The sequence below is a fragment of the Terrapene carolina genome, unplaced genomic scaffold (assembly GCF_002925995.2).
Source record: "Terrapene carolina triunguis isolate 2854851 unplaced genomic scaffold, T_m_triunguis-2.0 Scaffold249, whole genome shotgun sequence".
NCBI classification, from domain to species: domain Eukaryota; kingdom Metazoa; phylum Chordata; order Testudines; family Emydidae; genus Terrapene; species Terrapene triunguis.
This window is the reverse complement of record NW_020664600.1, coordinates 17,794-31,510: the sequence shown is the minus strand read 5'-3', so window position 1 is coordinate 31,510 and position 13,717 is coordinate 17,794. Positions and strand designations below refer to the sequence as shown.

Sequence of the window (13,717 nt, the reverse complement as noted above, 5' to 3'; positions counted from 1 at the left end):
TTTGCCTGGGGCGGCAAAAAAACCAGAGCCGGTCCTGCATGGGAGGGAGCAGAGGAGCGCCTCATTGGGATGAAACAGCAACCGCTGGCCAGCCCAGCGCCTGTGTCTCCCGCGTGGCCTCGGGAGCTGCCTCTCCTCACTTGCTCACGTGGCTGATCCTGCTCCAGGGTGGGGCTTGCCTCACCTCTCACAGAGCTGCTCCCCTGCCCAGCGCTGCCCAGCCATGCTCTCTCCTGCTTGCCGGCTCTGGCCCCGCTTCATCATGGGCTGCTGCTGCCACCCCGTGTAGGTTGACACCGGCTCTGAGTGGCCAAGTGGCCAGAGGTGCCCAGGTGTTCGTGGTGGTGGCACCGTCCCGGGTGGCTCCCTGGGGGCTGGCACTAGGTGTTTGTTCCCTGCCGCATTACCCGGGAGGTCGGGGAGACTTCCAGGCAGCACCATGTAACTGAAGTGCAGCCCGTGGTGTAACCTGCTGGCACTGCTGCCAGTTCTCTCTCTGCTGCTCCTCTTTGCTATGATACCTCCCTCCCCCCACACAGTCCCTCCCTAGCACCCCCAGCACCCCAAGGCAGCTGCCCAAGCAGCATCACAAGGTCCCTGCCCTGGCACATGGGTGGGAACAAAATTTCACCTGCCTGAATGTTGGCAGAGAGACCAAACAGAAAAGGCCCCGGGCCCTGGGGAGCCAGTTCTGGATACATTTCAGAGCCAGCAGATAAAGCTCTGAGCATCCTCCCAGCGCTGATAAGGAGGAAGGATGCTGTGATGTCTCAAACAGCGACAACAAGTGCTGAAATCCTTCGCACGCAGCATTGTCCCTAATACAGACCCTGCTCCGGGGCTAACTTCCTATTGACTTCAGCAGGGCCAGGATGCCCCCCTGCACAGTTTGGGCCAGTGCCCCACCAGGAAAGGCTGCAGAGGTGAGGTGAGCGATGCAGCTGGGGCTGGGACCTGAAACCAGAAGTGTGACTTTCTTCAGAGTACAATCTGGATAGCTGAACAGCGGTGTCCCCTTAATTCTCCAAATGTGAGTGCCTTTTACACTGCTTCGCTGTGAGAGCAGCCACTCCTGGCCTTGCTCACACACAGCCTCTAGTATGTACGTTACCCCCAGCAGAGTTACATGAGTGCTTCTAGCCAGCCACTCCTGATTTCTATTGCAAAGTGACACTAGCAACTTCCCAGTCCCAGACTTGTCCCCGGAAATGTGCATCTTACACTGTTCAGCTCTTTCCTCCTGGACAATACAAGTTCTTAGAAAGTCCATCATTTCATCAATAGAAAATGCTATGCACAGGTCCTGTTATCGCAAATGAAGTTTCCTAAACACTTCGATCCAAGCACACACTGGTTTAGATCAAACAATAAAACAAGTTTATTAACTACAGAAAGATGGATTTTATGAGATTACAAGTAACGAGCCATAAAAGTCAGAATTGGTTACAGAGAACTAAAAGGTAAAACACAAACTAATACCTAACTTAACAAGCTAAGGAAATTCAAAGCCACGTGCTCACAGCAGTCTGGCAGGATTTTTCCCCAGCCAGGACCCCTCCCCCATTTCAATGATGCTTTCTTTGTCTTTCAAATGTTGTTGATGCCGTGAGTAGAGATGAAGGGAGAGATTATTTGGGGTGTTTGTTCCTCATTTTTATATCTTTTCTTCCTCTTTTCTGGTACTCCTTTCAACTGCTAATCTGCTCTTCAGCTGGGGTTCAGGTGACAGCCAGTCTATCTACACAGTATCCTCCCCGCCAGCTGTTTGATTGCCAAGATGTAAATTTCTTACTCACACCCTTCTTCCTGCCAAAGAATGGCTACTTACTCAGGTGACGGTCCATCTGATTTTGTTGACAACTGGCTGAGGAATCTGATTGCCTTTTGTCTCTGAGGCTATGTCTACACTACGGCCCTTACAGTGGCACAGCATACTGCTACAGCTGTGCAACTGTTAGGTCTCCTGGGTAGCCGCTCTATGCTAGCGGGAGAGAGCTCTCCTGCCAGCATAATTAAACCACCCCCAATGACCGGCATTAGCTATGTCGGCAGGAGAGCCGTCATAGTGCTGTCCACACTGACACTTTTGCCAGTGAAACTTATGTTGGTCAGGGGGATGTTTTTTTCAAACCCCTGGTTGACAAAAGTTTTGTTGACAAAAGTGCTAGTGTAGACAAAGCCTCAGGAAGTACTTTGGGCTGCTTCCCCAGATTTGAAATATGCCTTAGCAACATCATACAAGAGAATCTTATAACTTTACATACAATGTTGCCACATATATTTTACCAGGACAATAATGATCAGCGAATTATGAGTTTTCTAAGGACACGTCACAAAGAATACTTTGTAAACAATTTATCATAGTTTTGTAAAAAGGATGAACACAAGATTACAGACTGTTATAAGGAGCATCTGTGCTTCCAGGCCCCAGCCTCATCCCGCTGAAAGTTGTGGTGTGTGGAGGCCATGAGCCAGCGGTGGGCGGGGGACAGCCATGCCATCTGATACACTGAAAACAAGCGTCTCCTCTGCCGGCGTGTCACGGGACAACCCGGTACTGCTGGGGATACCAGCGCACTCCTAGTGGGGCAGGCGGAGAAACCCGTCCAGATGTGTCTAGTGCACAGAGCTGTGATGAGCAAGGACAGGCCACCAGCTAAGGGCCTGCAGCCACTGAAAAAAACCCCAAACCAACTGAATGGTGCTGTGACCTCGTGTGCCAGGTTGCAATGTCACTTGCTCAAATGTGGCCCGGCCGCCCCCTGTCCTGGCAAAGGGGCAGCCAGGCCAAACCCGAGCGGTGTGAGTGCAGGGCGGGTGATGGGAGTGAGCAGAGCTGGGGGGGGGTCAGGACTGGGGGGAGCCAGCTTAGCCCTGATGGTAGCAGAGCGCTGAGCTTAGGGGGCACCAATGAGTGGCCAAAAAGGTCCCAGGGTTGGTGCAAGAGGGACTGGGGTGGGCTATGGGAGAGTGGGGAGTGGGAGGAGGTGGTGGGGGTGACTGGGGAATGTTGGGGGTGGTGGGATGCATTGTGGGGGTTGGGGGGTGTAATGGGGATACTGAAGCAGTGGGGTGAGTTGGGGGGTGGTGGGGTGAATTGGGGGGTTGAGATATGGGGGATGTGGGGGTGGTGTCCAGTGGGGCTGAGGTGCTGGGGGCTGCGGGGAGTGGGATGTATGTCAGGGCTGTTTGGGGTGTGTGTGGAGACTGTCAGGATAAATGGGGGCTGGTGCAGGGTTGTTGAGGGTGTGCATGGGATGGGAGGGGCATTTGGGGGTCCATTTATGGTAGGAAGGGCACTTGAGGGGCTGTTTGGGGGGGTGGGGTTGGGAGGGACATTGGGGTCTGTGTGGGGAGGGGTTCATGGTGGGGTGGGCTGGAAGGGGCATTTGGGGGGCTGTTTGGGCTGGAGTACGTATGGGGGGTGCTTTAAGGAAGGTAGAGGTCCAATTTCCATAGTCCACAGGGCCTGCAAATTCCTATTCCTGAGCAGCGGGAGAGTCAGAGCAGGGGGCTGGGGCTGAGTGAGGCGCTCGCCCTGGGTGGACAGGCCGGGGAGCAGGGGGCTAGTGGGCACGGGCAGCTCTGGGGACGATCACATGGCCCTGCGGGGGGAGGAAACCAGCCAGGCCTCGAAAAGCACTTTCACCCTGATACCCCAGCTACCTGTCGCCCTAAAACCCAGCCCCCGCATCAAAGCGCACAGCCCCCCAGAGTAACTAACCAAAGCCTCCCTCCAGCAGCGCACGCATCCCTCCAGCAGAGCCAGAGACTTCGCTACAACTAGTGATAGGACATGGAGGGTGCCCGGATACCATGGTGATGGGCAGCAGGACAAACCCTAGGAGAGAGGTAGATAAGATACAGGGGTGTGTGCTGAGATAGATAGCAGTGCGGATGGGGATAGATTAGATAGGGGGGTGGAGGGGATATCTGGCTGGGGGATAGATTAGATGGGGGGGTGGAGAGGATATCTGGCTGGGGGATAGATTAGATGGGGGGGTGGAGAGGATAGCTGGTTAGATGGACAGATAGACAGAATGTTTGTACCGTGCTTCGAGCCCCGCCAGAGACGGGCAAACGGAGACCTGTGTGAGTTAAAGCGCTGCTTTATGAGTAGTGCTGAGCAGACGCAGGAGCTAATTAACCATCAATACTAGCTGCCTTCACCGCAGTGTAAAGCCCCCGCACTTGGGGCCCCAGCTCCCACTGATTTGTACATGTTCCTTGCTAGGGCCCTGCTCTTGCTGTGGGGAGGAGACGGGGGGACCCGGGATTTCCTGCAGGGCCTGTGCTGGAGAAAGCCACTGCAGTCCTGTACCAGCCCCTGGGACGCACAGCCCTGGCAGTGGCACTGCGTGCTCGCCTCCCCGGGGAAAGGCAGAAGATTGGAGGGTTTAGACATTGTTTGTCAGCAAGGCCTGTTACCGCTCAGTGCCTCAGGTGCGATCGCACAGACAACACCCCGGCCGCCGCTGCTGCTTGTGGTTTCATGACGCTCTAGCTGGTTGGCTAAAGCGCTTGAGACAAGTTTCTGCCACAGACGTGGTTTCCATTTCTGGCTTTGAGCTGCGAGAGGACTCTCCTGGGTGGTTTCGGGGGACTGGAGGGGAGTAGGGGGCCCAGGGGGGAGGGGCTACTCATCTCAGTATCGGAGCCCCTCGCGAGACCAAGGCAGCAGGACCCTTCCTTTCTGTGCAGCTGGTTTCACAGTGGCGGGGCCGGGGTGCCTGTGTCTGTGTCGGGCACCTCACACAACACTTGTCTGAACCACCGGGTGCTGCTGTGCCCTGGGTCGGGCTCCACTGCAGCCATATTAGGCCCTTCCCCCACAACGCCCCCTCCCCAGAGCTGGGCTCCGGCTGGAAGGACGAGCGTGCTGGGGAGTGGACGGGCCGGGAGTGACCAGACTCCAGCCCCATTAGGGCTTCCAAGACGTGAAACGAACCTGTGATCCGAGGGGCAGGCAGTGCAGGGAGGTGCAGCGTGGCCCCCCTCCACCGCCGCCGCCAGAGCCATTGGGATTCGGGGGGTTATGTCCAGATACGAGGTGCTCCTGGAGCCCCCATCTCCCAGCGCACAGTGATGGAGGCTAGGAAGTCTCTCTGCCCTGGCCATATGGTTCCTCCCGTACCCCAGTAAGCTCTGACCTCCCCCACTCCCTCTCTTCTCTGAATGTCTTTTCTCTGGGAAGGCCAGGCTGACTTCACCAGGGAGCCCTGCATGACCAACATTGTGCCCTGAATCCCTGCCCACCCTAACATGCAAAAATAGCAGCCAACTGCCGCCAGGATCTCTCTGTGGGCTACATTAGTGCACTGGGAGTCAGGACGCCTGGGTTCTGGTCTGCTCTCAGCTGTCTGGCTAATGGCCTTGGGAACGTCACTTCCCCCTCTGAGCCTCAGTGCAAGCAGAATGATTCTGACTTGCCTAGTGGGTACCGGGAGGTTTCGCTGATATGTTTGCTAGGCACATGCAAAGGGCTGATAGTGCATTCAGCTCTAGATCTCTGAGCAACTGCTATAGGTGGGGGATTCAATTTCCTGATGCCCATTCACACTCTAACCACTGGGCCATGCTGCATCCTGTAGTGCATGAAGTAGTGCTCTGAAGTGCGTGCGCATCTGAATGTACTGATGAATCTCACGCCCACCATGGACACATTTCAAGCTGATAGCATTTTGTTTTGAATTCTATTTTAGTTCTGCAGCAAACCACACTGAATTCCATTAATCAAAGTGTCAATCTACAGAGTGCTTTCCCCCTGCCCTTCCATCCACCAAATAAACCCCGATATTTACCCAGAAATATTATTCATAGTTTTTTGCACCGATTTTCAGCTGTTTTTGTTGTTGTAGTAATAAACACTGATAAATTCCTGGGAAAAATTAAATAAAATAAAAACCGAAAACGAAGGGCCCTAACTAGGTCTCATGGGCCCTTCCTCTGTGGTTTATTTGTAGAGTATCTTCTCTGAAGGCTCCCAGAGGCCTTAAGGCCTGAGGGGCCAATGCATTCAAATTGGTTGTTATTGCCCTGAGCTCAGCCAGCCTCCAGCACCCTGTGCTCCCCACTGTGCCCTGGACTCGTGTCTCTTCTATGAAAGGAAACAGGACAAAATCTCAAGCTCCTTGTGTCGTTAATGGGAAGGTCTGAGGTTCCCACACCTCCCAGCTCCTTGTGTCAGGTGCAAATCACATCCAGAGCACAGGAGATCCAGTGTCCTGGGCAGAGGGTGAGACAACTGGAGATCTCACAGCACTAGAGGGTTTGTCGCTAGGCGGGCAGAGGGTAATAATATCATTGCTGTTAGGAACAGAGGGCTGGAAACAGTGTATCAAAGCACCTGTCCATCCAACCCATGATTCTGCCTCCAGCAGAGGACAGAACCTGATCTTTCAGAGGAAAGAGAAAGCCCACTTCCTTCCTGACCAGTGAGGCACAATGCCCTGAAGCATGAGATCTGATTGTCCTTATTTTAGCTAGTATAACTAGAATGTCCCTGCTGGCTAAAACATCATCCCATCTCTATTCAAACCCAGTGATACTCTTTGACTCTGCTAGGAGGATATTGTGCAAGTAACCATCTATTTTTAGAGGACGTGGAGGGCCAGATTTGGAGACTGTTGCCCTTCACAGGGTCACTTTAAAATAACTCCAAACTTGTTAGTCTGGAGCCAAGCTCTTTAGCCATTTCTAGCAACAAAGCCAGAGCGGCCAGGTTCCTCCCAGCAACATGATAGACCCACAAAGAGCTTTGAGTCACTCTCTGCTTGGTTGAGCCATGAACATCTGAGGTGCAATCCTGGCTCCACTGAAGTTAATGGCCAAACTCTCACTGACTTCGATGGGGCCAGGACATCAGCCCTGGTATTGGTAGGGCCTAACGTGGTCTGGAAGGGGTGCCAGGTCTGTCACTGGCCAATGGGGAATTTCATTAGTTAGCAACAAACTTGAGCCTCTCCTTTGGCCGCAGGGATGTGATTTAGTCTGCGTCAGCTGTTTGGTCTAATGGGTGTGAATCCACAGAGGCCCATTAGATCGTCCAGTCCTTCCCCAAGGGGCCAGCGTGGGATGGTTCCCCATGGGCCACGTTGTCCAGCCTGGTTTAAGTGCGGGGCTCAAGGCAGCCTGGTAACGAGAACCAGGAGTGACAGGTGTGGGGTTGCAAAGATGTGCACAAGGGTATACTGAGCTGCATCAGCAAAGGCACTGCATCACAAACAGGGCTATCTATCTATCTATCTATCTATCTATCTATCTAGTTCTGGTGTGATCACATGTAGAATGTGGTGTGGGCACCTCAGTGCCAGGAAGATGCAGCCAAATTGGAGAAAAGTGACAGTTATTCAGGGGCTGGAGGGCAAGTGAAGGAGCTGACAATGACTAGCTTCGCTTAGGTATGCCTCGGGGTGGGGCTGGGAGGGCGGGACAGATACTTGTCTGCAGGTGTTTGAGGAGGGGAGGAGCTCCGAAGCGTGACTGAGGGGGAAGCATGAGGAAATTCAGCCCTGAGCAGTTCAGGGTGAATGTCAGGAAAACCTTGCGAAGAGCGTATCAGACGGGGGAGAAGAGCCTCCCCAGGGAAGTGGTGGAAGACCCATCACTTGGGACATTCAAAACTGGGCTGGCCAAATGAGGAGTGGGCTCCAGTGGCCAGGGTGGGCGGCAGAAGTGGCTAGCTGCTGGGAGAGGCCTTTCCCACCTCAAGGGTCTGCGTTTCTGGTGGGGCTGAGGTACAGAAAAATCCTGCTTGGATGTGACAGCTCAGTCCCTGACCCAGCAGGAAGTCTCAGCAGAGGTCCCAGGTTTCCTGCCTTGAAAGCAAGCTGCCCTCTCATCCTGATGTGGGCGGCGCGAGAGCCTGGTCCTACACCGACGCTCCAGCCTGCAAATCCTGGAGTTGGGCGGCTGCTCCGCTCTCCTGCAAAGGCCAGGATTGCGGTGACTCGTTCTACGTCCTGCTGGGCTTGGCGGGACGATGGCGATGCAACCCCCCCGCGCAGCAGCAGGAAGCTGCATTGCCTCTCCCCCTCACCAGGACGCTAACGCCACCTCTCCTCCCTGCAGAGGCGCTGGCCGAACCCGAGCTGTGCTACGTCCTGGACGCCGTCCTGTTCACCTACGGCATCATCCTCACAGTGCTCTACTGCCGCCTGAAGGTGAGTCTCCGGGGGCCTGGCCGTTCTCGCCTCTCTTTAGGTGACCCCCGACGGGGAGCGGAGGGTTACTGTGCCAGCCCTTCCGCTCCAGAAACACCATGGGGTTGGGAGGCTCCATCTCCTCAGTGGTTCGTAATTGTTCAGGGGACAAGGGCCTCTGCCGGGCGAAGCTTGGGGAGCCTCAGCAGAGCAGTGCTGCAGCGGCAGATCCAGACCGAGGTGCACTGGCAGAGCTGTGGGGGAAGCTGGCCCAGCCCGTCTTGCTCCAGCCAGAGCTGCTGGGCTCCTGTTTTTAGGAGCAGCAAATTTACCTTTTGGAAAAAATGAAATCGTAGTAAAAAGAGATGAGAAAGGCCAGTTCTCAGCACTGCTCTGCTCCCCTTGGCCTCTCTGCTGGGGTTATTCCAGAGGAGCTCCCAGCCGGCACAGCTGACTCCTACGCCTCCCTCCCGTCAGCACAGGGGGCGGAGAAGAGGTGGGAGGGGCAGACATGGGGGGTGAGTGGCGTATGAGACACTCCAGCAATACCCAGCTGGCACAGGGGAGCATCACCCCTCCCTTCCAGAAAGAAGGGTGACCCAATAGTTCAGGCTCTCGGGGGCAGACCAGGAGCCAATTCCAGGCTCTGCCATAAGTGCATCTGCGCCGGGGCCGGGAGCGCGGGTCGACAGGCGTGGAAACGGCCGTGTAGCCAGGGGTAGCGCGGCAGCAGCTCGGGCCTGTGCCTGCCTGAGTACAAACCCACCTGGAGCCGCTGGGTACGTACTAGGGTGGCGAGCCCCAGCTGCCGGGCTACACTAGCTGGGGTGGAGCTAGTGCGTGTCTGGCTGTCTGAGCTGGGATGCACGCTCCCTGCTGCGGTGTGGACGTACCCCGTGTGCCCTGAGGCAAGTCCCAGAGCCCCTGTACGCTGCGGGGGATAGCCCTGCTCTGCCTCCCAGGGCTGTGTGAGGGAAAACACCGCCAGGCTTGGGAGGTGCTCAGCTACGGCAGTGATGGGGACCATCCCGGTCCCAGTGCAGAGGGATATAATTGCATGTGGTCCAGACTTAGCTGCTACAGTTTAGTGCAGCCCCCGGGCTGCTCTATAATGCTGGCTATTAGAAGTCCCCCCCCGCCCCAACCCTTCAGCTGAGAAACTGCCCCCAAAATGTTTCAGGGGCTATTTGTTGTTTAATTCATTCTTTTCATTTCCTTTTTCAGCTCCAGGTTCGAAAAGCATCAAAAGCCGTCCCCAGCGCAGCCTATAGCGTACGTCCTTTCTGCTTCCTGTCGGTTACTCCTTTGCCAGGGCCTTGTGGGAGGAGTTGACAGACAGCTAAAATCATCCACTGCAGCTGTTGCTTTCGTCGGTGTCTCATGGACCCTCGGTCCAACAGAGCCCAGCTCTGCGGTGCCGCTTTGGTTGTGCTGCACAGCACAGCTCTCCTCTGGGGGGCCACTGGGAGGAGTGGGGCCAGGGGCTAAGGGCTTTGCTGGGGGAGGGGGGCTATTTTGTATGGGCACATTGAGGATGAGTTTGTTCTGTGTTGATGTTTGGGGCCTTACGCTGCAGTGCAGGGAGGCCGTGTGGAGCAGTGGGAAGCACTCAAGGGACCCAGATCCTAGTCCTGGCTCTCCCACTAATTTGCAGTTTGACTGCAAGCAAGTCAGTTTCCCTGTCTCTGAGTGTGAATAATGGTGCTGACCCACCTTTGCAAAGTGCTCTGAGGTCTGTGCCTGACGTACCAGTGCCGTGTCCCGGGGGAGAGTCCCGGCTCTGTTCTAGTCCTGCTGAGGTTTAGCCTGTTCCCGTCTTTTGCACCTTTGCCCTTCACGCCCATTCTTGTTTTTTCATTTGTTGTCCCACTTGGCTTCTGGACTCTGTAGCCCCTCCCTCATTTGAGGGGGTGGGGCTATTTGTCCTCAGTGGGCTTATGCCCCCCCGTGGCACCTTTCACCAGCATTAAACTCACGCACACACACATATAAAAAGACAGGAGCAAAGCTGGAGGGGGCAAAGCCCTGGACAAATTGCTGTAGAGTGTCCAGTGCTGGCTGGGTGCATGGGCTAGGTGGGAGATGCCTCTCCTCCTCTCACCTGAGCCTGGAGTAGAAACCCTTGAGCATTTTGCAAACCCTCATTTCCATCCCCTTGGGCTGGTGAACGCGGCTCACGGTGCCCGGTGCCCGCCTGCCTAGGCATTCCCCATTCTCGGGCTGGAAGTGGTTTGTCAACGTTCAGTTAACGTGGTCGTGCCCCTGGTTTGAACCAGCCACCCCGATGTGTCGGGAGGCAGGTTGTGCTCAGGATGTCTCCCTCTCTTTGGAAGCCTGGGAAGTTTCCTGAGAAATCCGGCCGGAGATTTGGGACTCCTATCCCCCCGGAGAAGAATCTAAGCTTTTGGAGAAGCCACCAAGTGATTCCAAACACCCTGAGGCTTGGGTGCCCCTGGCTGCAAAATGAGCCCCAGCCTGATTGGGGAAGCCAGAGAGACTGTAGCTGAGAGGAGCTCAGCTGCTGGTGCTGGCTGTTTGAGCTAAGAAGATAGCACAGGCCACTGCCAGGCAGCGCTGGTACAGAGCACACACAGCAGTAGCCACCCTGTTAGCTGTGTGAGAATAAACCACCGAGTCCCATGCGCGCCCCATACCAAAGGAAAAGGAGAGGCCTCCTGGGATGGGCAGCGTGGAGGGTTTATAGCAAACACTTCATGCCAGACAAAGCTGATTGCCTTTTGCATGCAATTCTGAATTTCCTGGGTCAAGAGAATGCAGCAGAGGCTGGATTTCAGTGCAGCGTTTGACACATCCTCTGTCAAAATCTTCCTTGAAAAGGCCAGGTAAACTGGCACTGTCACGTGGACTGAAAACTGGCTAAAGGGGTTAAAAAAGACACATGATTAACAGCAATGGGCTGGGGGAGGTGGCAGGATCAGTGCTGGGCATTGCCTCATTTAATACCGTAATGGTCCAGAGGAAGAGGGCAAAGGGCACAGCACTGTGATGCATATTGATACTAAGTGGGGAGCAGCTGTGAGGCCATAGGAAAAATAGAGCAGACCTCCTGGGCCGGGAGAGAATCACCCAACGCTCAGACAGAGTGAGTGAGAGAATGCAGGGGGGCTGCCCTGCTGTGGGGCGCCAGCCAGAGGAGTGCAGACAGGAGCTTGCAATGCCGGTGTGATTTTGAGCTGTGTGGACAGACACATCGTATCATGGGGCTGGGAGGCGATACGCTTTCACGGCCAGTGGCAAAAGCAACCCTGCAATATACGACATGGCATTGTAAGCACCTCGGTATCATGGAGATCCTGGCAAAGAGGAGTGGGGCCTGGAAGCATTAATGGCTGAGTAAGCTCAATCATAGAATATCAGGGTTAGAAGTATCAGAGGGGTAGCCGTGTTAGTCTGGATCTGTAAAAAGCAACAGAGAGTCCGGTGGCACCTTTAAGGCTAACAGATGTATTGGATGCATCCGATGAAGTGGGCATTCACCCACAAAAGCTTATGCTCCAGTACATCTGTTAGTCTTAAAGGTGCCACAGGACTCTCTGTGGCTTTTTACAAGGTTAGAATGGATCTCAGGAGGTCATCTAGTCTAACTCCCTGCTCAAAGCAGGACCAATCCCCAGACAGATTTTTGCCCCAGATCCCTAAATGGCCCCCTCAAGGATTGAACTTACAACCCTGGGTCTAGCAGGCCAATGCTCAAACCACTGAGCTATCCCTCCCCTACCTGTCTGGTGTAGCTAGTGGGGGGCAGGGGAACAAACAACAGGTGAAAAAAACAAGACGAGGAGAATTCTGTCAGGGGTGGGGGTGGAAAGGGGTAGAAGGGGAAGGAATGGGATGAAATAAAAAAAACTGTAGGCCCAGGATAGTTCAGAATTTCCACTTCTGCATCCGGCCAAAACCACAAAGTGCAGAGGCAGCTGCATAGAAAGAAAGAAAGAAAAAGAAAAGGGATTTTTCAAGCTTCCAAGAGTTCCAGCTTTGGGCTGAGAATTGGAGCTGGGTGATGGTGCGGACAGGCCCCGTCCCGTCCCCAGTTTGTGTCACAACACAGTGTGGGGGGAGGAAGGGGCTGTTTGTGGTATTTTGCTTCTTGTTCCTTCTGACTTATCTCTCTTTCTCTTTCTCTTTGTGCAGCAGAAAGAAGAAGGGATCTATACAGTAAGTATCCAAACTTCCCCACCCCGTTTGCTGCCTTGTGCAATCATTTGCATGAGACTTGGTCCCTTTCACCAGCTCCCAAGGTGCCAAGAAGATGCAAGTGATCTGGGGGCTACATGGCAGAGCTGTATTTTGAATGAATTAATCGATGTTATTAAATAATAACACTGGTGTCTGCCTGAAAGTCATCTCCGTCTGATGACTGTGGTAACAGCCAAAGCAGGGAACACTCCTGCACTGCAGGGAGGGGATGGACGACATGGGGCCTGGACAGGCTTTTCCAGCTCTAGTCTAACCTGGAGAAAACCCCCCCACCCTGCTTCTGGAGTCGGATTTGGAGCTCAGCCACCGGCTCCATCTCTCCCAGAGATTTCACTCCCCTAGCCCCAGGCTTAGTTCATTTGAATCGTTTCAGGAGTCCCATTCGGAACCAAAATCCTAATCCCCACCCCCACTTCTGTCTCCTCTTCTTCCTTACAGGGGCTCAGCACTCAGAACCAGGAGACCTACGAAACCCTCCGGACCAAGCCCAATTAGGAGCCCCAGGCGCAGCCTCTGCTGAAGGAGGTTGAAGGCGGAGCAGGTGTCCCAAGAGTGATTTATATGAGTTCCTCCCCAGTCCCAGCAAAGAAACAACTTTGTTGAAACCAGTGGTTCCCAGTTGCCCCCACGTGCTGAAGTGTTGGGGGTGGGGGTGTTGTGCCCCTGCTCGTTTACATGGTAGACATCCCTCCCCCAGCTGTACATTGCTCCGAGATGCTACAGGATCAGCCTTTCCTATCCCGCCTCTCTCGTGTTTCTGGTGCTGAAGACCTGTAGATGTTCTTTCCCTTGTGCCTGTCACCAATGCCGCACAGCGAGTCTCTGGTGAGACAAAGATGGGGTTCCATGCACGGTTCCCTCCAGCAGCAAAGCACCTTGTCTACCCTCTACAGCCAAGAACTATAATGCAAACATCTAACCCCCCTGAGCATCTCTTGGAAACCCCTGGACCAATGGAGCATCATAGAATTGTAGGACTGGAAGGGACCTCGAGAGGTCATCTAGTCCAGTTCCCTGCACTCATGGCAGGACTAAGTATTATCTAGACCATCCCTGACAGGTGTTTTTCCAACCTGCTCTTAAAAATCTCCAATGATGGAGATTCCACCACCTCCCTAGGCAATTTATTCCAGTACTTAACTACCCTGACAGGAAATTTTTCCTAATGTCCAACCTAAACCACCCTTGCTGCAATTTAAGCCCATTGCATCCTTGTCCTGTCCTCAAAGGTTAAAGGAGAACAATTTAACCTCCATCCTCCTTGTAAAAACCTTTTATATACTTGAAAACTATTATCATGTCCCCTCTCAGTCTTCAATTCTCCAGACTAAACGAGCCCAATTTTTTCAATCTTCCCT

At 54.2% G+C, this 13,717-nt stretch overlaps 1 protein-coding gene across 1 annotated transcript in view; it reads left to right on the top strand.

The window, feature by feature from the left end:
- The window catches only part of FCER1G (Fc fragment of IgE receptor Ig), a 22,763-nt gene extending 9,380 nt beyond the window's left edge, over positions 1-13,383 (top strand). The window contains exons 2-5 of the mRNA XM_024204175.1: positions 8,071-8,162; positions 9,366-9,413; positions 12,294-12,317; positions 12,798-13,383. Coding sequence (XP_024059943.1) covers positions 8,071-8,162; positions 9,366-9,413; positions 12,294-12,317; positions 12,798-12,854 — 221 coding nt within the window. The 3' untranslated portion in view covers positions 12,855-13,383. The remainder of the gene's footprint in view (positions 1-8,070; positions 8,163-9,365; positions 9,414-12,293; positions 12,318-12,797) is intronic.
- The last annotated feature ends 334 nt before the right edge of the window (positions 13,384-13,717 follow it).